Source organism: Crocuta crocuta, unplaced genomic scaffold (genome assembly GCF_008692635.1).
Source record: "Crocuta crocuta isolate KB4526 unplaced genomic scaffold, BGI_CrCroc_1.0 scaffold108, whole genome shotgun sequence".
NCBI lineage: Eukaryota > Metazoa > Chordata > Mammalia > Carnivora > Hyaenidae > Crocuta > Crocuta crocuta.
In genome coordinates, this window is record NW_027532825.1 from 8,518,411 (window position 1) to 8,546,147 (window position 27,737).

The window sequence follows — 27,737 nt, forward strand, 5'->3', positions numbered from 1 at the left end:
TAAAGCTTACTCCATAACCGATTTTTGCCACAGGAAAAGCCAAGAGAAAACAATTAAAGCTACAAAAAGTCCATTGTTACTCACAGATTTCCACAAAGTGGAAAGATTGTGCCTCAATCCCACCTGCTCTTTGTGTAGCATTGTAGCACGCTGACAGGCTGTGGCCGACTGTCCTTCCCAGAGATGTCTGCGATATACCCATCCCATCTGCCCTTCTAGTACCTTGCCACTTCCGGATCCTTGAATCGGGATGGTCTTGTGACACGCTCAATAAAACGCTGAAGAAGGATTAGAGCATAACTTCCAGAACTACTACATCACAAAACACATATGTAATGGGGCCTTTGTCTTGCTCACCTGACTGCTTGTGCAAGTAGAGCTCTGAGCCCCCATGTAAAGAGTACACATGGAGAAGCCCCAAGATTGCACAGAGAGATGCCTGGGGGCCGCAAGACGCTCCAAGCCCACTGTTCCCTTTGACTACAGCTGCTTTAGAAACCCCACGCCAGAGGGGCGCCTGGGGGGCTCAGTCGGTTAAGCGTCCAACTTTCGCTTAGGTCATGATCTCGCGGTTCATGGGTTCGAGCCCCGCGTCGGGCTCTGTGCTGACTGCCAGCTCAGAGCCTGGAGCCTGTTTCAGTCTGTGACTCCCTCTCTCTCTGACCCTCCCCTGCTCACGCTGTCTCTCTCTCTCTCTCCTAGAAATAAAAATAAAACATTAAAAAGAAAGAAAGAAAGAAAGAAAGAAACCCCATGCCAGAGCCGCCCCGCTAAGCCCTTCCCTATTTCCTGGCCCATGGTAACTATGAGAGTTAATATAATAAGTGCTGTTGTTGGCAGTCATTAAGTTTTAGGGTGAATTATTACACAATAATTGTTAGCAGAATGGAAATCAAGGCTTCCAGCTGGCCCAGAGGAAAACTGGCAATACACTGTAGATGGAACACTGAGGACACAAAAGGGGACAAGCTACAGTTCTTAGAGTTCTTCAACATCCCTTACACATCCGGAGAGGAATTCTAATTTACCCGCACCACTGTAAGCTTCGTGAAAAATTCAAAATTCTTTTCCAGGGACTCTGACTACAAATCAAGTATTTAATACTTTTGCACTGGTTTATCCTCAATGTACAAAGGGAAACACTACTTCTAGCATTTGACTAAAATCACATTTTACTCTCGGGGCGCCTGGGTGGCTTGGTCGGTTGAGCGTCCGACTTTCGCTTAGGTCATGTTCTCGCGGTTCGTGGGTTCGAGCCCCGTGTCGGGCTCTGTGCTGACTGCCAGCTCGGAGCCTGGAGCCTGTTTCAGAGTTTGTATCTCCCTCTCTCTCTGACCCTCCCCTGCTCACGCTGTCCCTCTCTCTCTCCCCTAGAAATAAATAAAAAATATTAAAAAATATTTTAAAAAAAATAAATAAAATAAAATCACATTTTACTCTACTGAAAGGTACTGTGTTTGCACACACTTAAGTATCTTTCTTCCTAATACTTCAGAACTTTTCATGCCAAAAGTGGAGATGTCTATTCCTCTCTGAGCATGTAGCAAAAGACAGAAAATTAAACTTCCTTCTCAAAAGTCAATGTGGAAACTATTCCTCAGTGACAGCTAAACAGGGTTATGGTGCCTGACCTCCAACCAGAGGGATAACAATGGGTGAAAATTAGGTGGTTCAGAACTAAGACTAACCGAGTTAAATCTTATTTCCTCAAGGCTGCATACTGCCCTTTAGAGACCCTCCTTAACCTCCCCCCTTTTAGTCATTTTACCCTGATCTTATGTAGATTAAAATGCCAGGGTGCAAAATACACATTGTGATCTGCCCTACAGTCCAACGTCCTAGGGAAGATGCTAACTCAGAATGTAAGCTCTCGTTAACTTTCCATCAAAATTCTCTATGGTTCAAAAGGTAATTCCTGACACTCTGCATCTTTCTTTTTACAGTGTATAATGAAGTATGAATCACACGCTTCGTCCTTAACTGGTCAATCTTTCCCACAAAGGAACTTAAAACAATCTATTACTTGGTTTCCAAATAGAGCAGTAAATAAAGACTCCTAAAGATGTAAAAACTCTGAAAAGGGCATTGGGCCTAACTCACTGCCTTAAGACAGGTACATTTCTAAATCTTCCAGTACAGATGCTTAACTGTACCTCTCCTTAAGGATCTTGAGAGGAAGGAGAACAGTTATTGACTACCTAGTACACACCAGGCATGCACCAGAAAGGGGACAGGAGCTAGAGTTATTTCCCAGGTGCTGGACCACACATTATGTCATTTCACCTAAGGACATCGTTCAGGACATATTCTCATTTTTACCAATGAAAAGTAAAATGAGGTGCAGAGATGGTAAGTGGGCCTATGATTCCTGTCTCAAAGCACAGTGTCTTTCCATTCCACCATACCAATAGAAATGGCATGACCTTCTTCTTCATGCACTGCACTATTCAATACCCTAATGGTCAGAAAGCTCTTCATTCAGCTAACTAAAATCTCCTCTCTGATGTGAGCACATTTTCTCTTGTTATTCTATGAGCAATGAAAATAACTACTTTACATTCTCTTCCCCAAAATAGATGAAAACAGAAATCAAATTATTTCTTTGCCCTATCTCTGGTAAACACATCCAGTCCCTATAAGCTTTCATTGAGAAAACAAAAACAAAAAACACTATTTTATATCCCTGGGATAATTTTGGCCATTCTTTTCAGGATCTTCTCTGATTATAACACTTTTTCAAAGCATGATGACTCAAAATGAACACAATGCTCTCAAAAACAACCATTTAGTGAGATAGGAAAAAAAAGGAGGGGGACGATCTTTCTATTATAAGATCCAAAACACAAAAACATTAGAAAGAAACTTATTTAAATGTTTTTTAATCCTTACCTCAAGTTTTTCAAATATTTTTACCATATTTTCCCAAATAGTCACAACCCCCAAATTCTTTCTTCTCATTTTCTGAGTATGAGATATGATCTACCCCATAGGAAAGATATTCTTTTTATTTGCATGTCTCTTAAATAACGTTAGGGGAGCCTGGGTGGCTCAGTCGGTGAAGCGTCATGATCTCGTGGTCCATGGGTTTGAGCCCCTCATCCAGCTGTCGGCTGTCAGCACAGAGCTTGCTTCGGATCTTCTGTCCCCCTCGCTCTCTGACCCAACCCCCACTCGTTCTCTTTCTCTAAGTAAATAAATAAATAGATAAATAAATGTTTTTAATTTATTTTATTTCTAGGAGAGAGAGAGAGAGAGAGAGAAAGCGTGAACAGGGGAGGGTCAGAGAGAGAAGGGAGACACAGACTCTGAAACAGGCTCCAGGCTCTGAGCTGTCAGCAGAGCCCGACGCAGGGCTCGAACCCACGAACCACGAGATCATGACCTAAGCGAAAGTCGGACGCTTAACCGACTAAGCCACCCAGGTGCCCCGATAAATAAATAAATTTTAAAGAAAGAACTTCAGAAGGAAACTAGATGTTGCTACACTTTATCAACCTCTTTTTATCAAATGGAAGATGAATCCTTCCTGAAACAATGAGAGATTCCAAATTCATATGTAACAAACATTCAGTGAGTACCAACTGTGTAGGAGGTCTGTATTATACTCTAGGTATACAAAAGTAAGTGTTCCAAAGACACTCTCCCTGAGTTAAGCCACTTATATTCTAAAGACAGAGAGACATACAATTAACAGCATAGTGAAAATTATATGGGTACTTAGAGAAAGATGTGGCAAATGTTGCCTAAAAAGGTAAGAAAGGAACCAGGTTATAAATGACGAACAAAAATCCTGGATACAGAGTAGTGCTTTCAATAAGGGCACTACTGGCATTCTACAGGGAGAGTTTTATTTTTTTAAGATATTTTTAGTGCTTTTTTAAAAATTTATTTTTAGAGAAAGCATACATGTGCACCCACAAGTGGGGGAGGGGCAGAGAGAGAGGGAAAGGGAGAGTCTCAAGCAGGCTACAAACTGTCAGCACAGGTCCCAACACTGGGCTCGATCTCACAAACCCACAGATTGTGAGATCACAAACTGAACCGAAATCAAGCGTAGGACAGTAGGATATTGACCCAACGGAGTCACCCAGGCACCCCTGGAGGGAGAATTTTAGATTCATGAGCCCATCCCATATATCAAGGATGTTTACTCATCCCTACCCCAATGCCAATAACTACTACTAAATGCCAATAACAAACACATGTCATTGTAAAACTCCCTGAAGTAGGGGTGGACACTACTATCCAGATGAACACAGTTTCTAAAGCCCAGGCTCCCTCAAGCTCAGAACTGACAAAGTGCAGAGACCCACCATCCTACTTCTTAGTTACAGACAGTAGCAAGGGAATGAAGTAAAGGAAAGGTAAGTAAGTAAAGTGGGTTTAAAAGATTAAGAGAGTTAATAAGGTGAAGGAATTTGTGGCATGGAAGATGCAATCAGAGAATATATCCCAAAATGGAATCTTTATATGCTACACAAGATATAAAACACGGACATCTAAGTTGGTTTGATGAACCAAGCTAACTGTGACTAAGTAAAACATAACTATCGAACAGGCACTGAGTAAGATAACAGCATGGTTTCCCGTGTAATTCGCGTGATGCTTCTACAATCATGTTACAACTTTACAATCACCATTTATCAAGATGTTTTCTCTGTCTTATGAAGGAGAAAAATTCATATAGACAACTTGTCTTATGTTACACTGAATGACAGGATGAACGTTCAAACCCAGATTTCTAATTCCTGGGACCGTTCAATGAAGGTGTTAAAACAGTTCAAGATAATGACAGATGACGAGACAACTGTGAGGGTGACAGTTTGGGATAAGAAGGCAGAAGGGAGACGAGACCAGGATGACCACAGCTCGAAGCATGGAAAAGAGAGGGTTTGTGCCGAGATTTTAGAAGTGGAGCGAGCATCGGCCTAGGTTGTAGAACCACAGACTCGATGTGGGGACAGACAGCAGGAAAACTGGGACTCCACCCCTAGCCTCATGTTTGCAGAAGGTGCAATAGCCAAGGATGAACATCCTCCAGTTGAGAGGAATTTGAAAAAAGTAAATATTACCCAACCATGATATAAATAATATTACAAAATGCCCCAATGTATAATCCCTTTCTATATTGGTATTGAATATCCTTTTTGTCCTACAACATTTAAATAAACTGTTTATATTTACTTTAGGCTTTCCTCCTGGTTTTAAAAAAAGGGTTTTTTTTCAACATTTCTTTGGGATGTTTCCAACTTGTTGACATTTCTCTGGCATTTTTGGTGCTTACACATCAACTCAGTATTACATTTCCAGGAGTACCAGTGCTATATATAGATAAACTATAATAATCTTCTTCCTCTGCAATGTGAAACAAGAGTGGATACAGCTCAGAATTATATTGAATATCAAAGGAATCAACATAAACAAATAATTTGATTGAAGAAAATGGTAAATAAAAATAATGTATTCAAATTCTGGTTATACATATACTGGACAGTTTAGAAATGTGATAACAATGACCAACCTCTATAACAAAAACTGCTGACCACTAAGAATCCTCACTCCTGGGTGCCTGGGTGGCTCAGTTGGTTAAGCACCCAACTTTGGCTCAGGTCATGATCTTGCAGTTTGTGAGTTCTAACTCTGCATCAGGCTCTGTGCTCAGAGCCTGAAGTCTGCTTCACATTCTGGGTCTCCTTCTATCTCTGCCCCTCCCCAATTCGTGCTCTGTCTCTCTCTCTCTCAAAAATAAATGTTAAGAAAAAAAAAAAAAGAATCCTCCCTCCCAAACAGACTAGGTGCTGAGACTTCCTCACCCCAAAAAGGGTAATATGCATACATCCTCATTCCTCAGTTTATGTAATCTCAATATATAACTTTTTAGATGAGAAAATCTTAGACTAATGATCAAAAGAAAATGTCAGGGGAAAATGAGATTACAAATATGAGAAAATATGCAAACCTAAGATTATAAGCAGACAATTCAGCCTGTTTTTTTTAACTCTTTCATAGAATAAAGCAAAAACAAAATCATATCTTTAAGCCTCCTGTTATTATTCTTTTCTACTGCAATTTATGGATGAGTTCAAACTGAATGACATCTCTATTACTATTCTCTTTCTAAGTTTAAACCAAATATTTACTTTTTATCCTATGAAAACAAAAGAATCATTAAACATAAATGTGTTAAAGTTTTGAAAAAGTAATTTTCTTTTTTTTTTAAATGTTTTCAATGTTTATTTATTTATTTATTTATTATTTTTTTTATTTTTAGGAGAGAGAGAGACAGCGTGAGCAGGGGAGGATCAGAGAGAGAGGGAGTCACAGACTGAAACAGGCTCCAGGCTCTGAACTGGCAGTCAGCACAGAGCCCGACGCGGGGCTCGAACCCACGATCCGTGAGATCATGACCTAAGCGAAAGTCGGACGCTTAACCGACTAAGCCACCCAGGCGCCCCTTTTATTTATTTTTGAGAGACAGACAAACAGAGCATGAGTGGTGGGGTCGGGGCGGGGGGGCTGTAGGTCAAAGAGAGAGGAAGATACAGAATCTGAAGCAGGCTCCAGGCCCCAAGCTGTCAGCACAGAGCCCCAACGCAGGGCTCAAACACACAAACTGTGAGATCATGACCTGAGCCAAAGTCGGATCCTTAACCGACTGAGCCACCCAGGCACGCCAGGAATTTTCTAGAAAAAAGAACAGGTACAGTTTTAAAGGCTTTTGAGGTACAGAAAAAGAAACAGTAATCAAGAATAATTTGATATCTTAAACTATAGAAGGTTGCATGGCTTTTTATAGTATAAAGAAATTTTTAGCAAGCATTAGACATTTTAGAATTAAGACATACTCCTTCTAAAATGAAATGCTTTCTGTCCCAGCCTACAATATTTTATCATAGCAGCTTGGAAGGACTCAGAACCTAGAGAACTATTGATTAGTGTACATTTGGTGAACAAATAAAAAGAATCAAGCATTAAAAAATAAAATGCTTTCTCTAAAAGAAATACATTTTAATGGCGAAAACGGACAGTAAACAATAAACTGATAAGAATAGGGGTGCATGGGTAGCTGAATCAGTTAAGTATCTGACTCTTGATTTAGGCTCAGGCCATGATCTCAAAGTCTGTGGATTCCAGTCCTGCTTCTGGCTTGGGATTCTCACTCTCCTTCTCCTCTCTCTGCCCCTCCCCCACATGTTCTCTCAAAATAAAAGAAAGAATTTTTTAAAAAAGAATGAAATATCATTCCACACACAATAATAAGTGCTTTGAAGAAAAAGAAAGGAGGGTAAGGAGGTGAAGAGTGACTGGAAATATTGTGAGATGGGTGGACAAGCTAAAAGTAATGTTGCCCTTTCAAGACTGACCTTTACTTACTAGGACACTAATTCACATATTCCATTTATTCAGCACATACTCTTATTTAGGCACTACAATAGGTGGAATCTTCACAACAACTATGAGAAATAGGTATGTGATTGCCATTTTACAGATGAGGGAATGGACTTTCATAGTACCTTGTGTAAAATTACTTAGATAATAAATAACAGAGCCTAGATTCAAACTCTATGTAACTCAAAGTCCATGCTCTTTTTTTCTATATCACACAACTGCTCTGATAAAGATCAAAATGGCCTCATTGTTTCCAAACTACAATTCCTTACCATAGTTATAATATTCATTAGCTCTACAAAGTTTTAACAAATCAAATCATTTTTATACACTCTATTTCTGAGAGGTGTTAGGAAATAAGAAGAATGATATGTTATTAACTCTAAAACTTCAGTACTTTGAGAATTATTATTTATAACTTCTGTAATAATTATATTTGAAAATTCTTAGTAAGATTTTCTGTGTCTCACAAAACATTTTCCATGATTTGGATACTATCCCAAAATATTTATTAAAATAAAACCATATTAACCAATGTATGGTATATCCTTAGAATTTTTTTATCTTGGAATCTTATGTGACCTACAGAATTGTAACTGTAATAAACAAATCAAAATGTTATTACACATTGTTTTATTTGGGAAAATACAAGTATAATTGGAAAATTACTGTTTTCTGCTAGTGAACAGACACATTAAAGCACAATTCTACCAACCCATTTATACCTTCCCCATCATCTTCTTTGTGTGGATTCTATGGGTGTTGTTTGTTTTTCCTAGGTCATATAAATTAGTCCTATTATGAACCAAAGATGTAAAACTCTGAAACGATGGAATGATGATCCTGAAAGGCAAAGACCATTGAAAAGAACCAAAACTGAGGAGCAGCCATGTGGTACAGCTCCTTACTTCCCCGCCCTGCCCAGGCAATACTAAGGAAAGATAGCTTTAGTTGACCAATTCCTGAGAATCCACACCGAAACTCTCTAATAGGAAAGAAGCACAATAAAAGAGTTAAAAAAAAAAAGAAGAAGAAGAAGAAGAAGAAGAAGAAGAAGAACCCTGAGAAAAGAAAACTTAACACAAGTACCCTTAACGGAGGAGTGCCTGGATAGCTCAGTCTGTTAAGCATCTGACTCCTGATTTTGGCTCAGGTCATTATCTCATGGTTCCTGGGATCAAGCCCCATGTCTGGCTCTGTGCTTCAGCGCAGGGCCTGCTTGGGATTCTCTCTTTCCCTTTCTCTCTGCTCCTCCCCGACTCCTCCACTCCCTCTCAAAATAAATAACTAAACTTAAAAAACAAATGCCCTTAAAGGAAAAAGTCTAACATCCAGAACCAAGGCAAGAAGCGGCGGCAGGCTTTGCCTTGTCCATTCCTATGGGAGTTCACACACCACTGGCTGGCTGAGGTGGGCCTAGCGCAGGGCACTTGCTGGGGTCTAGACAGAAGCAGCCCTAAGCCCCAGGACTGCACTCAGTCCTGCAAGGCTTGGCCTCCTACCACACCCCACTCAACCTCTTTAACCTCATCCCACTCCTATTCCTATACCTGCAACAACTCCAAGTTGCCAAAATGATTATTGCAGTCCAGAATTTCAATGCTTTGGACCCTGACTAGAGCTGGTATTAGAGATACAGCAAGTGAGTAAAAGTTCTTAAGTATAAATAATGACTAAACTTCGACTAAGTCAAAGTACTTACTGATCAGCAACAATTGGGAAGTGATGAAAGGGAGGCAGAGGGAAGAAATGTAAGAATGCTAATAATTTCTCATTGCACGAAATCAACACATAATGTTTAAAAATGAACATGAGGTTAGTTAACAAAGCATGAAATGACTCCAACATCATTTGATGGGTTTTCATAATCTCTTGTCTCAACCTTGAAAGGATCTGTTATGAACAATTACTTTTGTAAAGAAGGAAGATTTAGCTAAATTCGAGCAATGCCTTCTATTTCACTTAATTTATTGCTCCTCTGTTAAATTCAACTGTACTTAATACTTATTGGCTTTAAATCAACAAGAATATTATAGTCAAGATACATTATGACCTTGTTCTTATGAAATTATTTCCATTCATCATGCCATCTGAATATGCCCACTTGTAAAGCAGAAACAGATGTCTAGAATGATGCTCACCAAATATTACTACTAGTAACTTCTGAGTGGTAAAATCTAGGATAATTTGTTTTCTAATCCATTATATTCTGCATTGTTTAACTTCTTTTTATAAGTTTTTTTTATGTTTTATTTATTTCTGAGAGAGAGAGAGAGAGACAGAATCTGAAACAGGCTCCAGGCTCTGAGCTGTCAGCACAGAGTCCAACGCGGGGCTCAAACCTACGAACCATGAGATCATGACCTGAGCCGAAGTCAGACACTTAACCGACGAGCCACCCAGGTGCCCCTTTTTATAAGTTTTTAATTCTAGTTAGTTAACATACAGAGTTATATTAGTGTCAGGTATATAGTAGAGTGATTCAACACTTCCATACAACACCCAGTGCTCATCACAACAAGGGCATTCCTTCATCCCCATCACCTTTTTAATCATCCCCTACCCACCACCTCTCTGGTAATCATCAGCTTGTTCTCTATAGTTAAGAGTCTGTTTCTCAGATTGTCTCTTTCCTTCTTTTTCTTTTCTCCTTTGCTGAGTCATTTTGTTTCTTAAATATCATGTATGAGTGAAATCATATGATATTTGTCTTTCTCTGACTATCTTCTTTCACTTAGCATAATACCCTCTAGCTCTATCCATGTTGTTCCAAATAGCAAGATTTCATTCCCTTTTATGGCTGAGTAATACTCCATTGTATATAAATGCCACATCTTTTTTACCCATTCATCCATCAAGGGACACTTGGGCTGTTTCCATAGATTGGCTATTGTAGATAATGCTGCTATAAACATTGGAGTGCATTTATCCCTTTGAATTAGTACTTTTGTATTCTTTGGGCAAATACCTAGTAGTGCAAATCCTGGATCATAGGGCAGTTCTATTTTTAAATTCTTGAGGAACCTCCGTACTGTTTTCCAGAGTGGCTGCACCTGTTTGCACTCCCACCAATGGTGCAAGAGGAGTCCTTTTCCTCCACATCTTTGACAACACTTGTTGTTTCTTGTGTTTTTTTTATTTTAACCCTTCTGAGGGGTATGAGGGGATGCCTCATTGTAGTTTTGATTTGCTGTTCCCTGATGAACAGTGATGTTGATCATTTTTTCGTGTGTCTGTTGGCCATCTGGATGTCTTCTTTGGAAAAATGCTTATTCATGTTTTCTGCCCATTTCTTAACAGGCTTATTTGTTTTCTGGGTATTCAGTTTAATAAGGTCTTTGTAGATTTGGGATACTAACCCTTCATCAGATATGTCATTTGCAAAAATCTTCTCCCATTCCATAGTTTGCCTTTTAGTTTTGTTAATTATTTCCTTCACTGGGCAGAAGCTTTTTATTTTGGTTTAGTCCCAATAGTTTATTTTTTATTTTGTTTCCCTTGTCTCATGAGACATATCTAGAATGAAGATGCTACAGCCGATGTCAATAGAGGTTACTGCCTGCTATTCAATATAGTACTGGACATCCTGGCCACAGCAACTGGACAACACAAAGAAATAAAAGGCATCCAGATCAACAAGGACAAACTAAAACTTCCACTATTTGCAGGATAACATGATACTGTATATAGAAAACCCAAAAGACTCCACCAACAAAACTGCTAGAATGAATTCAGTAAAGTTGCAGGATACAAAATCAACATACAGAAATCTGTTGCATTTCTATACACGAATAATGAAGTGGCACAAAGAGAGATTAAGGAATCAATCCCATTTACAACTGCAACAAAAACAATAAGATAGCTAGGAATAAACCTAACCAAAGGGGTGGAAGATCTGTACCTTGAAATCTATGAAACACTGATGAAAGAAAAGGAAGACGGCACAGAGAAATGGAAAAACATTCCATGCTTGTGGATCAGAATAACAAACATTGTTAAAATGTCTATACTACCCAAAGTAATATAAACATTCAAATTCAATCCATCAAAATACCAACAGCATTTTTCACAGAACTAGAACAAACAATTCTAAAATTTGTATGGAACCACACAAGTCCCCAAATATCCAAAGCAACCTTGAAAAAGGAAAATAAATTGGAAGCATCACAATTCCAGACCTCAAGTTATATTACAAAGCTGCAGCGATCAAAACAATATGGCACTGGCACAAAACAGACACATAGATCAATTTAACAGAAAAGAAAACCCAGAGATGAACCCACCGTTATATGGTCAATTAATCTTTGACAAAGCAGGAAAGAATATCCAGTGGAAAAAAGACAGGCTCCTCAAGAAATGTTGATGGGAAAACTGTACAGCAATATGCAAAAGAATGAAACTGGACCACTTTTTATACTATACACACACACAAACAGAAAAGATCAAAATGCATTAAAGCCTTAAATGTAAGGCCTGAAATCATTAAAATCCTATAAGAGAACACAGGCAACAGTAACCTCCTTTGACATGGGTTGTAGCAACTTCAGCAAACTCAGCACCCAAAAAACAAATTACCCAGTTAAGAAGTGGGCATTTTTCCAAAGAAGACATCCAGATGGCCAACAGACACACGAAAAAATGATCAACATCACAGTTCATCAGGGAACAGCAAATCAAAACTACAATGAGGCATCCCCTCATACCCCTCAGAAGGGTTAAAATAAAAAACACAAGAAACAACAAGTGTTGTCAAAGATGTGGAGGAAAAGGACTCCTCTTGCACCATTGGTGGGAGTGCAAACAGGTGCAGCCACTCTGGAAAACAGTACGGAGGTTCCTCAAGAATTTAAAAATAGAACTGCCCTATGATCCAGGATTTGCACTACTAGGTATTTGCCCAAAGAATACAAAAGTACTAATTCAAAGGGATAAATGCACTCCAATGTTTATAGCAGCATTATCTACAATAGCCAAACTGTGGAAACAGCCCAAGTGTCCATCGAGAGATAAATGAGTAAAGATGTGGTGTATATATACAATAGAATATTACTCAGCCATAAAAGGGAATGAAATCTTGCCATTTGGAACAACATGGATAGAGCTAGAGGGTATTATGCTAAGTGAAAGAAGGCAGTCAGAGAAAGACAAATACCATATGATTTCACTTATATGTGGAATTTAAGAAACAAAACAAATGAGCAAAGGGAAACAATAAAAGAGACAGCGAGGCAATCTAAGAAACAGACTCTTAACTATGGAGAACAAACTGATGGTTACCAGAAAGGAGGTGGGTGGGAAACAGATTAAATAGGTGATGGGGATTAAGGATGGCACTTGTGATGAGCACCAGGTGCTATATGGAAGTGTTGAATCACTAGACTGTATACATGAAACTAATATTACACTGTATGTTAACTAATTGGAATTTAAATTAAAACTTAAAGACAAAAATTGTCACAGCTACCCCAACCTTCAGCAACCACCACCCTAATCAGTCAGCAGCTGCCAACATCAAGGCAAAACCCTCCACCTGACAAAAGATTATAGCTCACTGAAAGCTCAACTGATCGTTAGCAATTTTCAGCAATAAAGTGTTTTTAAGTTAAGGAAGTACATTTTTTAAGACATAATGCTATCACACACTTAATAGACTGCAGTGTAAACATAACTTTTATATTCCAAAAGTTCATTTGACTTCCTTTGTTGCAATACTGGCCTTATTGTGGTGCTCTGGAACCAAACTCATAATATCTCTGAGGTATGCCTGTACATACATATTTCACATTTCAATTAGGTCCTTATTCTCAGACATTGCTGACAGGAGTATCAATTGTTTGAATCTCATGGAATATCATTATCTATCAAAAGTACAAATGAAAAAATCCTTTGACACAGCATTTTTTCCTAGGGACTTTTTAATACAGATATAATTACACATGTAAAAAATAACAGGTGCAAGAATATTCCCTGTCAGAGCACCTGAGTGGTTCAGTCAGTTAAGCATCCAACTCAGTTTGGCTCGGGTCATGATTTCATGGCTTGTGAGATTGAGCCTTGCATCTGTCACTGAAGACCCTATTTAGGATTCTCTCTCTCCCCCTCTCTCTCTGCTCCTCCTCCACTAGAGCACTTTCTCTCTCTCTCTCTCTCCTCTCTCTCTCTCAAATATAAATGAACATATTTTTTAAAAAGAATATCTCCTGTAATCTTATGTAAATAGCAAAATAATCAAAATAAATGAAATGTCCATTAAGAAGAGGCTTCTTAGGTAAATTATGGCATATCTATAGATGTAAACACAATGAAAGGAAGTGTACTGATACAGAATAAGCTCCAAGATACATAAAGCGAAATAAAATACAATAGAAAACATTTAGTTTATGTAACCCAAGTTGTGAAATTTAAATTCTAAAGCTTCTAGGAAAAAAACATAGAAGAAAATCTTCCTGCCTTAAGGGCAAGTAAAGATTTCTTAAACAGAACATAAAGAACACTAACAAATAAATGGAAACCATAAATTCAACTTAAAATTTAAAACTTGTAAAAAAGAAAGCATCAATACAATAGTAAAAAAGGCAAGCCCATAGATGGGGAGAAAATATCAGCAATACATTTATCTGACAGACACTTGTATCCAGAATACAAAAAGAAATTCTATGAATCAATGATAAAAAATGACACTCCAAAAAAAAAAAACAGAAAAGATTCTGACATATAGTTCAAAAGAGATCCAAATGGCCACTAGCAATACGAAAAAAATTGTATATCATTACGCATCAGGGAAATGCAAATTCACATCACAATGAGTACCTACAACATACCCATCAGCATCACTATAATTAAAGAGACTACTAATGGCAAGGGTTGGTGAAGATAACTAAAACTTCTGCCTATAAACTGGCACCATTCTGGAAGACTGGCAGTCTACTAAAGCTAAATGTATCTCTAACCCATGATCCATCAGTCCCACTCCTAGGTATATACCCAAAATAAGGGAGTGTGCATATCCAACAAAAGACATTAAAAAGAATGTTCATGGGAGTTTTATTCATAATAGGCAAAAACTGGAAACAGCTCAAATGTTCATTAATAAAACAGTAGATAAATTGTGATATATTCAACCAGGAGAATACTATACAGCAGTAAAAACATACCATGAATGCACACAATTGAATGAACCTCAAAACATTACGTTGAGCAAAAGAAGCCAGACATGAAGGTACTCCTTAACAATATGATTCTATTGATAGATGTTTAAGAAATAAAAGTCTACAGAAGTCAAAATAGTGGTTACAAGGAGGAGGTACTATTTAGGAAGAGGCGTGAGGGAACAGTCTGGGGTGAATTAGGTGATGTTTAAGCCGGTGTATATATCTGTAAAATATCATTAAGCCATACCCTTAAGGGGCGCCTGGGTGGCTCAGTCGGTTAAGCATGCGACTTTGGCTCAGGCCATGATCTCATGTTTCGTGAAATACAGGTTTCATACATCACACCCCTTCCAAAAACTTCCATAACTCCACCGTGAGCAAACAACATCCCAACTTCTTCCCTTGAACTTAAAGACTTTGCAGAGTAGCACCTTCACCACTTTTCTCCCACTGCTCTGAAACCTTAATTCAGCTCTTCCATAACTGGCCCATTGCTTTGCCCTACATAATCTTGATCCCTGCCTTCTTCTCTGTCCTTATTTACTCTGCAATCTCTACTAGAGATGATGCTATCCACTTTTCCAGGTGGCTTTCAACTCAAATCGTGCCACTTTTTTCAAGTCCTGCTCTGAGCCACACTTACATTTACTTCAAGTTACAGTAAGTTCTCTGTAACAGATTCCAAGTGAGCCACAAATAGGATTTTGAGGAATTTATTAGTTACATTAAAAAACACACACACACACATTTGGAGAGTACCCATTGCTCTGGGCACTAAGACATCAAGTCGGATAAGAGGCTGTCCCCAGCCTGGAAGTTCTCACAGAAACAGCTGACAACTGCCCTCATACCGCCTTGTCCTCATACATCTTCCGTTCTCAGCTGCTTGCAAGGCACTTAATTCATGATCAACATCCCACATACAGACACACATCCACACACATACACATTTCCCAATCCCAGGCCTCTACGATCATAAAACTCAAAGGCTTTCCAAAGTTGCTTATGCTCAAGAAAAAGTTAGAGATCTTCTGTCCTATGACTATATTGTCTGCTACAGAGCATTCCACTTAATTTTATGCACTTTTCTATTCTTTATAGAATATTTATAATTTTTCCATAGGTATATGTCTTAATCTAGTTAATCAAATTGTTACTTACATTGTAAGTTACTTAACTTATGATATCTAATACAATACTATACACATATGGTCAATACATCATTATTCATTGATTGATCAAAATAATCCATCTTGATGTTTATATGTGCTATAAATTATAGGTGAATTATTACTCAGAATACATATTACATGTTTATCAGTCATTTACTTTCCAGAATCTCATACTCACTGGTTTCATTCCCAGCCCTTCTCCATATTCCCTACTCATTAAAAAAAAATAAGATAAACAGATAGATACCTGTTTTAAGTAATCACTGGTTAGCACAGAGCCATGAACATGAAAAAGATAATATAATTTTGTTTGAGGCACAAGGTTATAATTTAATCATAATATAGAGAACTTAGTAAGTCATTGGTTTCTGTCAGAGGCTATCAAAGAATATCTGCTGCCTACTTTCAATGCAAAGGGGTTTTCAATAATAACACTTCTCAAAACGTCTCCAAGTGTTATCTGTAAACTATCTCCATCAGAACAATTTGGGGTCATCGTTAAATATGCGTTAATGATTTATGGGTTTAAGCCCACAGATCAGTATCTCTAAGAGTGGAGATGAGAAATCTACATATATACCAAGCACTTGCTGACTATTTATGTACTGTCCCACATTATATGCAACTTTGTGTGTTTGTTTTATAAAAGACATTTTATTTGCTTAATCCAATACCTTGAAGAGAAAGTATATGACTATCACCTCCAGGTGTACTTCACTGAAACACAGAGAAGCTCAGTGATATGCTCAAGGTCACACAGCCCAGTGCCAGATATTCATTTATCATTCATTCAACATCTATTCAATAAGTGCTTACTAAGTGCCAGACTATTCTAGGCAGAGATACAGCAATGATGAAGCAAAGACCATGGTCTTCTGAGGCTTATTATTCTCCCGGGGCACATTGTAGGCAGCCAGTAAACATTACAAGGAGTAAGTGAGATAGAGTGAGACCTCTGGGCTCTTAATCAAATGCTTTCTCACTACACCACATGATTGATTCACTAACTGTAACATATAATATCATGCAGCCTGCATAGGCAAGATGCAAATACAATAAAAATCAGAATTCATTCTTCAGGCAGTATGGAGAGCGGCTACAGTGCCAGGGTGTAAGGAGTAAAGCAAATCCAGGTTAAGTCTGGCTTTATCACTTTATGTACCATAACAGGACTCTGGACAAGTTATCTAACCCTGTAAGCCTTTATTACAGAATTTATCAATGCCTACCGAGAAGGCTCAATGGAGGATCAAAACTTATAACAGCTTATGTAAGCATCAAGCATGGGTCCAGCAGAGTGAAGGCACTGGTTAGCAGTTCTCTTTTCCTCCACAATCAAATATGAATCTTATCTGACAACTCCACAGCATGCCTAACCTAAAAGGCCAGATTTTAGATCTAGTGGAAATCAACTGTAACTGGATTGCTTACATTTCATCATAAAGACTGCTTTCACAAATTTTATCCTACATTATATACTTAGGTGATACCCCCTTGGGATAAAAAGCACAATTTATCTTGTCATTTTTTTTTAAATGCACTTTTAAGCTTATCATGATACTAGTCTATACTTTGGGAACATCACCCATTTTATAGGAAGAATTACATTAGATCATCACTTAAAAAGTGTGTATATGTAGTAATGCATCTTCTCTTCTTATCAAACTATTAAGTAATACAATAAGCTCCTAAACAGTAAGTTCAGCTACCATTTTCTACCTCTCCCACCTCATTTTCTCCCTTCTTTGTCAGCTCACAACAATCCAATGATACTGGAATTCTTTGGCTTCCTCAAATGTACCAGATTCTCCAACATTTAGACACCAGCACTGGTCACCAGGCTGATGCCTAAGTGGGTCCCACCTTACACATCTGGCCCTCAGAGTAGCCTTCCCTGACGAACCATCCCGACAATGTTAGGCTGCACTGTGTAGAGTAGTGTGGGGAAGCCTCAGGATAGTGATACATGACAGAGAAGCCTGACAAGATGGAGTTATGCTACAGCACAAATACACAGCTGTGCAGGTAGATAAAAGTTCATGAGCAATATGATATAGCTGACAATAAGGTATCCTCATTGGCTATTTGAAGATATTAGCCAGGGCTTTCAGGAGTGTGCCCTCCTCTGCCAAGAGGTATAAAATACTGCTGACAACAGGGAGTTCGATTAAAGGGAGCCCCCAACGTGGCCTAATTCTCTTCACTTCTGCTTTTATCCTTCGTTGTCAAACCACATTTTGCAGAGAACTTCGGAAGTACCATATTATAATGGTCTGGGGCACACTGTTGTATATGTTAATAGTATATACAGCCCTTCTTCAGAGTTCTTTTTATTTGTATTTAACGCTAATGTCCGTTTTCCCACTTAAGGACTGCACCTGCTCTGTTACCTGCTTTATCACCAGTACCCTCCGGTTCCCAGCATAGGGAGGGAACCCATGCAATAACCATTCACTGGATCGATGAATTAAGATATAAAGATGTCTCCGTGTGAAAGAAATACAGTACATAGAAGTTAAGTTTACCTAATACATGGAAAGTATATAAATTAATGCTGGGCACATAGTAAGCACTCAATGAATGCTATCATTATCTGCTTGGCTAGAACTAAATCTCCCCAAAATCTAGGATAACAGAAGAGAGAGCGGCTGTTACTGACTGACAGATGCTAAGGTTGAGCACACGCCTGGTGGTCACCCCTGTCAGAGTGTATAGCACACTGCAGTAAAGGAACCACAGTGATCCTTCACAAAAGCTGCTTTTGAGTTAGTTCATTTTAACATGTGAATATACAAATTTAAAAGTCCAAGATCTGGGGTGCCTGGATGACTCAGACAGTTAAGTGTCTGGCTCTTAGTTTCAACTCAGGTCATGATCTCACAGTTCATAGGATCAGGCCCTGCGTTGGGCTCACACTGAGCACGGAACCTACTTGGGATTCTCTCTCTCATTCTCTCTCTGCTCCTCCCTCGCTCTCTGTCTGTCTGTCTGTCTCTCTCAAAACAAATAAATAAACATTAAAAAAAAAGAAAGTCCAACATCTTTTCATATTTATGGTTGAGTTCAGTACTCTTTTTTTTTTCTTTAATGTTTTATTTATTTCTAGGAGACAGAGAGAGAGACAGTGTGAGCAGGGGAGGGTCAGGGAGAGAGGGAGTCACAGACTGAAACAGGCTCCAGGCTCTGAGCTGGCAGTCAGCACAGAGCCCGACGCGGGGCTCGAACCCACGAACCGCGAGATCATGACCTGAGCGAAAGTCGGACGCTTAACCGACTAAGCCACCCAGGCGCCCCAACTTCAGTACTCTTAAAACAAAACCACTCACAATAATAATGTCTGTACACATAAGCTCTTCTATGGATAGAGCAAAGAGAGAGATATCCATCCTCCATCCTCCTCATGGACAGAAAGAAAACTGGTGCCCTTAAATATTTTAAGAAAAGGCTACACACATTTTTTTTCTTAGAGTTGTAAAAATGAAATAGACAATAAAAGCAACAAATACTTATATCTTAAGACACTGAAATCCCAACAGCTGCTTTAAAATTAATAAAAAGAAGGAAAGGCTGCAAAAGAGAAGACTCGAGATCACTCTGCCTCCGTTTATCTCAAAACTGCAGCAATATTTCCTAAAGAATTCACTGACGAAGGTGATTCAGTGAAGGAACGCCTAACGGTGAAAAGGTGTTAGGCCTACTGATCCAATCTATTTTGGAAATGGATGTCTTTCATTATTTTTATACCTTTTTTTTTTTAACTTTCATACCTTTTTTTTTTAACTTTCATGCCCTTCTTGCTGTTTTCTCGCAGAATCCATTTTCTAAGAGTCTTTGATCCAACCAAACACATTTTAGTCATCTCTATACTCTTTAGAAATTCCCAACCTATTATCAATAAAGAGGGTTTGTTATAAAATCCAATAATTCTCCCACTGTCAGAACCTAATGTATATAACAATCAGACACAACTCCACCTGAGGCTTTAAGGAACAAATTTTTAAATACATGACCATTTATTAATATTCCAGAGGGAAAAAGAGACCTTCTCCTCTGTACGCTTGCCAAACGAGGGTACTCTCATAGGAATAGATCCTCGCAGTCTGGTCTAGTCAGTCATTCGACTTCACAGGACTATTCCTAAGTCACATCCAGGTGCCTACACCAAGCTTGAATGATGTAATACACGTAGAAAATGTATTCATTGCTTGACTTTTTGCTTCTTGCTTTTTAAAAAGATTGTTATAAGATAACTCCAAGTTAGGCTTATAGGTTAATGAATAGGAAAATCCCTTTGGAAGAAATAGGGGGTACATTTATGAATATTCTAAAGCTAAGGAGTGATACCTACCTCAGGTCCTGTGATGTGCATCAGACCAGAAACAGCAGAGGCAACAGCGTCATAGCCAGCTCGCTGAGACAGTGGGCCTGTCTGACCGTACCCTGAGAGAAGAAGAATACACATAATCAGTAACAAGCCAGGGGAGCAACGGTACAATAGTCTGTTCAAAACCCTTCGTATCCAGAAATCTCATAGCTAGCAATTTATTACTGTTACAAGGGATACAATAGTATACCTTGAAAAGGAAGCAATGACAATTATTTATGATCTTATACCCCAAAAGGGTGCAAACTGCTAACTCGAGGTCTGAATCCCACCTGCATGAATGTTTTGTCTGGCCTGAAGAGTGTCCTGAGATGATTTTATTTAGTTTCTAGTTGTTTAAAAAGCAGGAGAAAACACATAAAATGCAAATCTCTGGCTTCTCTTGAAAAATCAGAAAAGAAGTTCGAAACTAGGTCCACACGACAATCTAGAGTTAAGTAACACCTCTTCCCTTTACACAGGGAAATAAAAGTCTCTAATTTGCCATTCCTCCACCAGGCTTACTCCTTTATGCCTGAGCCTAATTCATTCCCAGACTCCAATCACATATGTAACTCTTGTTCTATACAAACCAATAATACAAAGTAAAATAAAACAACGTCTCTCTAGGATCTGTTTACATATTTTCTGAGGTATGCAAAAATATACACATAAACGATTATTAAAAATTTTTAACATAAATAATATTATTGCATGACCTAACAGTGTGTTCTAAGATTACAAAGAGAAGGTGAAGGTATTACTTTTTCTTTTCTTTTCTTTCCACCAGCAAAAATCAAGAGAACGCAAGAAATAGTTTCTCCTACTCTCCTAAGTTCCTAAGTCCTGGCACTTATGATTGAATAATAAAGATTATTTCAGGTGCTACATGACTCTGTCTCCAAATCCTAGATTTTCAACCAAAGAGTGAACACCTGAAAAGCCTCCAGATCCATAAGCTATAAGCTGAAATTTCCTGCATACCTCATTTTAGAAAGACCAGAAAGGGGTGCCTCATGGCTTTTGCTTGCCTCTCCAGCCACCTGGAATATTCTCCCTCCATTTCACTCCATATATCCACATACCTCACTCCCTCACATCCTCCAAATCTGCACTCAAATTCTCCTTACCAGAGAGCCTTCCCTGAGAACTTTCATGAAAAAGCACTCTCACTTCTCACTCTTAATCTGCCTTATCTGACTACATTTGTCTTCATAGACTCATCACAGGACATATAATATAGCTATGTGTTTATTGACTTAGTCTGTCCCCCCCCTTCCAAAATGTGTGCTCCAGAATTTTTTTCCATCTAATTCACTGCTGGGTTCACAGCATCTAGAGTAGTATTTAGTAACATTCATTGAATAAATGAATACTTGTCACATAAAATATGGTTTAAAAAATCTATAACAAACAAATTAATAAAAAAAATTAAAGAAGGTTTTGTTTTGTTTTGTTTTTGACCAAAATGGCAACATAGGAGGCTCCTGAATTTTCCTCCTCCCACAGACACACCAAATGTACAGCTCCATATGGAGCAATTCCCTCTGAGAGAAATCCAGAATTAGTTGCTTGACACATCAGGTGACAGAGAAAATACCCACATCTGAATGGGCAGGAAAGGCTGAGTCACACTCTTGCCATAAACCCCACTCCACACACAGAACCATCCAATCAAGAGGGAATACCCAGCTCCCAGCTTCTCCTTCAGGAGTGAAGGGTTTGGACCACATATCAGGTGCCCCAACATTTAAGGCTTCCACCTGAGGGAAAGGCCCCCAAAGCACCTGGCTCTGAGACCAAGCAGAAGTAAAGCAACAAAAACAGGAGTCACTGACAGGTGCATGAGCATTACCCATGAGCTATCTTCCCAAGGATCAGCACAGAGGGAGCAGGCAAAAATGTCCGTCTCCCAGCTCTTCCCTGCAAATGGTCTCAATGCATAATTTATAAGCTGCCACCTGAGGATTTGGACTGTAACTAACATATATCTAGGTGCTGACTGCAATCCTACCTGGAATTCAAAAGAGGTAGTGGGTCATACTCCAATAATACCACCAGATCACCAGTATCTCTCTGGAAAGAGCTTCTACACATGTCCGGCACCCAGGCTTTTGCAACTATTGCCCAAGGGATAGGCCCCCAGATCACCTGGCTCTGACAGCCAATGTGGGTTTACAGTCACAAGTCCCACAGTGTTACACCAAACAAAGAAGCAGTTTTGAAACAGGCTTTAAGGGGGACACCTGTGTGGCTCAGTTGGTTAAGTGGCCGACTTTGGCTCAGGTCATGATCTCGCAGTTCGTGAGTTCGAGACCCACACTGGGCTCTGTGCTGACAGCTCAGAGCCTGGAGCCTGCTTCTGATTCTGTGTCTCCTTCTTTCTCTGCACCTCCCCTGCTCATGCTCTNTGTCGGGTTTTCTATGTAGAGTATCATGTTGTCTGCGAAAAGTGAAAGTCTGACTTCCTCTTTGCCAATTCTGATGCCTTTTATTTCCTTTTGTTGTAAAAAAATAAATAAATAAACAGGCTTAAGAGCAAACTCCATGGCTATACACCAGGCTCAGCACAGAAGGAGAAGGCAAAAACACCTCTCTCCCAGTTTCTCCCCAGAAGGAGTATGACTGCATACTTTCTCTGCTGTTGTCTGAGGGCCAGCTCCTAAGAAGCCTACATCTAGGTGCTAACTGCTATCATCCCTTTAGGGACACTGATTGTTCTTGGCACACACTCAACTAGCAAGAGACACTAAGAACAAACATAGTGGTTTGGGCAATCATAAAGATTTGAGAGGAAACTCAGAGCTCAGGCCAGGCTGATTAATGAGGTTTGTCTCTTATACAAAGCCAGGCTCAAGACTGAGAGAGGTGGCTGTTTTAGCTAATATATAGAAACCAACACAGAGAATCAAGGAAAATGAAGAAACAGGAATCTGTTCCAAACAAAAGAACATGGTAAATCTCCAGAAACCAATCTGAAGGAAATGGAAATTATTTATCTGATAGAGAGTTTGAAATAACAATCATAAAGGCAAGATCAGATGAGCAATGCATGGACAAAGTGAGAATTTCACAGGAAAGCAACGCATGACCAAAGTGAAAATTTCAACAAAGAGAGAGAAAACATTTAAAAGCACCACAGAAATCATAGAGCTGAAGAATACAATAACTAAATAAATTCGGTAGAGGCACTCAACCACAGACTAGATCAACTGGAAGAAAAGATTAGCGAATTAGAAGACAGACAGTGGAATACATCCAATCAAAGGAACAAAAAGGAAAAAGAGTGAAAATAGTTTATGGACTTATGGGACATCATCAAAAAGACCAATACATGTATTATAGAGGTCCCAGAAGAAAAAGACAGAGGAAGAGGCAAAAGTTTAATGCCTTAAATTTCCCTTATCTGAAAGAAAAAGCATGATATCCAGATCCAGGTAGTCCAAATATACCAAACAAGATGAATCTAAAGAGACTCATAATCAGACACATTATAATTAAATTGGCAACACTTACTGCCAAAGAGAGAACTTTAAAATCAGCAAGAGAAAAGCAACTTGTTGCATACAAGAGAACTGTCATAAGACTGACAGTGGATTTTACAAAAACTATTCAGGCCAGAAGAGAGTAGAATGAGATATTCAAAGTGCTGAAAAAAAAAAAAAAAAAAAATTGCCAGCCAAGGACAATTACCCCTTTAGAATCGAAGGAGTAGTAAAGAATTTTCCAGATGAACAAAAGCTGGAGGAATTTATCCCCACTAGACCAGCCTCCAAAGATATGTAAACAAAAGAAAACAAAAGAGTACTAATTGGTTACATTAAAATATATCAAAGCATGACCCTTTGGTAAATATATAGCTAAATTCAGAAAACTCTAATGTTGTAATGGTGGTGGGTAAGTCACTTATATAACTGTAATATAATAGTTAAAAGACAAAAGTATTAAGAACTTCTGTAACTATAGTAATTTCTTAGCAGATGCATAATATAAAAAAATATAAACTGTGGTATCAAAACATTAAAATGTCAGGAGAGAATGTAAAAATGCTTGTATACATCTAAATTAGGTTGTTATCGACTTATAATAGACTGCTATAATTATAAGATGTTTTATGTAAGCCTCATGGTAACAGAAAGCAAAAACTTATAGCAGCTACACAAAAAAGAAAGAAATCTAAGCATACCACGACAGAAAATCATCAAATCACAAAAGAAGAAAACAAAAGAGAAAGGAAGAAACAAAGCAATTACAAAACAACCAGAAAACAATTAACAGAATGGCATAGCAAGTTCTTACCTATCAATAATTGCTTTAATGCAAATGCACTAAGTTCTACAATCAAAAGATGCAGAGTAGCTAAATAGATTTTTTTTAAAAAGACCCAAATATATGCTGCCTACTAAAGACTTACTTAAGCTTTAAGCACACAGATTGAAAATGAAAAGATAGAAAAAATATTCTATGCAAATGGAACCAAAAGAAAGCAGGGGTAGCTATACTTATATCAAGTAAAATAGACTTTAAGCCAAAGACTCTAATAAGAGACAAGAAGGGCATTATGTAATGATTTTTTAAAAAGTCAATCCAATGGGAGGACTTAACAGTTGTAAATATTTATGTACATGCTCCTAAACAACCAATGGGTCAAAGAAGAAATCAAAAGATAAGTAAGTATCTTGAGACAAATGAAAATGCAAATACAACTTAACAAAACTCATAAGATATAAAATACTAGCAGTTCTAAGAGGGAAGTTTATAGTGATAAATGCCTATATTGAAAAAAAGATCTCAGATAAAGAACCTAATTTAACACCTCAAGGAACTAGGAAAAGAAGAACAAACTAAGTCCAAAATTAGCAGACAGAAGGAAATAGCAAAAATCGGAACAGATTGAGACTAAAAAGAAAACAGAAAAGGTCAATGTAACTAACATTTCTTTTTTCAAAAATATAAACAAAATAGGCAATCATTAGCTAGAATAACCAAGGGAAAAATAGAGACAGAACTGAAATATTAAAATCAGAAATGAAAGAGAAGTTACAACAGATGCAATAGAAATACAAAGGACACAAGAGACTATTATTAACAATTATACCACAACAAATTGGACAACCTATATATCGGACAACTGTCAAAAAATAAAAGAAGAGGGAATGCTTCCAAACTCATTTTACAAGGCCAGTATTATCCTGATACCAAAGCCAACAAGGACACAAGAAAAGAAAATGATAGGCTAATAACCCTGATCAACATAGATGAAAAAATCTCAACAAAAATTAGCAAAATGAATTCAACAGAACATTTTAAATGCACAATTATCAAGTGGAATTTATTCCAGGAATGCAAGGATGGTTCGACACCCACAAGTCAGTCAAAGTGATACATCACATCAACAAAATGAAGTATTAAAATCATACAATCATCTCAATAGATACAGATATATCATCTGACAAAATTCAACATCTATTTATCATAACAACTCTCAACAAAATTGAGTATAGAGGAAATGTACCACAACCTAATAAAGGACATACATGACAAAACCAGAGCCAACACCATACTAAATAGTGAAAAATTATCAGCCTTCCCTCTAAATTCAGGAACAAGACAATAGTACCCGCTCTCACCATGTCTACTCAATATAGTATTTGAGGACCTAGCCAGAGTAATTAAGCAAATTAATTTAAGGAAAAAAAATAAAATGCATCCAAATCAGAAAAGATAAAGTAAAATTGTCTGCAAATGACACGATCCTACATATAGAAAACCCTTAAAACTCCACCAAAAAACTGTGAAAATAAATTTAATAACATTTCAGGATACAAACTCAATATACAAAAATCTGTTGCATTTCTATACTCTAACAATAAATTATATGAAAGAGAAATTAAGAAAACAATCCTATTTACAATAGTATCAAAATAATAAAACACTTGTAATATATGAACCAAAAAAAGATAAAAGATCTGTACACTGAAAATTATAAGACATTGATGAAAGAAACTGAAGAAGATACATTAAATGGAAAGATTCTCCAACCTCTTGGGCTAGAAGAATTAACATTGTTAAAATGTCAGTGTTACCCAAAGTCATCTACAGATTCAACACAGTCCTTATCAAAATCCCAATGGCACTTTTTATGAAATTAGAAAAATAATAGTATAATTTATATGAAACCACAAGATCTTAAATAGCCAAAGCTATTGTGAGCAATAAGAACAAAGCTGGAAACATCACATTTCTTGATTTCAAAATATATTAAAAACAATATAAACAAAATAATCAAAACAGTACGTGGTACTGGCATAGAAACAGACAAAGAGACCAATGGAACTGAATACAGAGCCCAAAAATAAACCCATGAATATATGGTCAACTAATCTTTGAACAAGAGTGCCAAGAATACACAATGGTAACTGACAGTATGTTCAATAAATGGTGCTGGGGGGAAAAAACAGATATCCACATGCAAAAGAATGAAATGTATCTCTATCTTACACTATACACAATAATCAACTCAAATAGGTTTAAAGACTTAAATGTAATATCTGAAATCATAAAATTCCTAGAAAAAAACAAAGGGGAAGCTTCTTCACAATGGCCTGGCAATAAATTTTTGGATATGACACCAAAAACATCAGCTAAAATAGACAAATGGAATTACATTAAACCAAAAACCTTCTGCAAAGCACAAGGAACAATCAGAAATGAAAAGTCTACCTACAAAATGGGAGAAAGTATGTGCAAACCATGTAATCTGATAAAGGGTTAATATCTAAAATTTATATGGAGCTCATATAAGCAAATAGGAAACAAAATCAAATAATCTGATGTGAAAATGGGCAAAGGCCTGAATAAACATTTTTCCATAGAAGTCATAAAAAGAGACCAATAAGTACATGAAAGATGCTCAACTTCATTAATCATAAGGGAAATGCAAATCAAACCCGCAGTGGGATATCACCACACACTTGTTAGGATGGCTATTATCAAAAGGACAGGAGATGACAAATATTTTCAAGGTTCTAAAAAAAAAAAAAGAACCCTTAAGCACTATTGGTAGGAATGTAAGTTGGCATAGCTATTATGGGAAACATTATGAAAATCCCTCAGAAAAATAAATTAAAAATAGAACTACCATCTGATCCCACTTCTGGGTATATATATCCAAAGAAAATGAAATCAGTATCTCAAGAAGGTATGCGGACTCTCACATTCAGTGCAGCGTTATTCACAAGAGGAAAAATATGGAAACACATTGTGCACTTTCAATATATACAATTTTGTCAATTATCTCTCACTTAGCTTAGGGAAAAGGTGGATATGTAAAACAAAATCTCCAGATAAAATTATCACTTAGTATTAAGAAATTAAAGTGGTTCAAGATTAAGTTATACTTATCATTACCAATGACAGAAAAGATGTCACAACATGTATCGCCTTTATGCCTTATTATGGAAAGTTTCACACAAATAAGAGCAGAGAGAATCATATAATAAATCCATTAGCAACTTCCATAATTATTTGTTCATAGACAATTTTCTTTCCACTATACTTATTTTTCAGTTAAAACTATTATGTGAAGAACAAAGTAAATACCATTAAAAACTCTTGACTCCAGTAAAAACCATTCACACAAAATCCTAGACTCTGCCTTGC

At 37.7% G+C, this 27,737-nt stretch overlaps 1 protein-coding gene across 2 annotated transcripts in view; it reads right to left on the reverse strand.

Moving 5' to 3' along the window:
- Positions 1 to 27,737, reverse strand: part of SUGCT (succinyl-CoA:glutarate-CoA transferase) — a 707,967-nt gene that overhangs the window by 623,968 nt on the left and 56,262 nt on the right. For both annotated transcript variants that reach the window (XM_077781125.1, XM_077781124.1), the window contains exon 6: positions 20,061 to 20,152. In XM_077781125.1, coding sequence (XP_077637251.1) covers positions 20,061 to 20,152 — 92 coding nt within the window. The remainder of the gene's footprint in view (positions 1 to 20,060; positions 20,153 to 27,737) is intronic.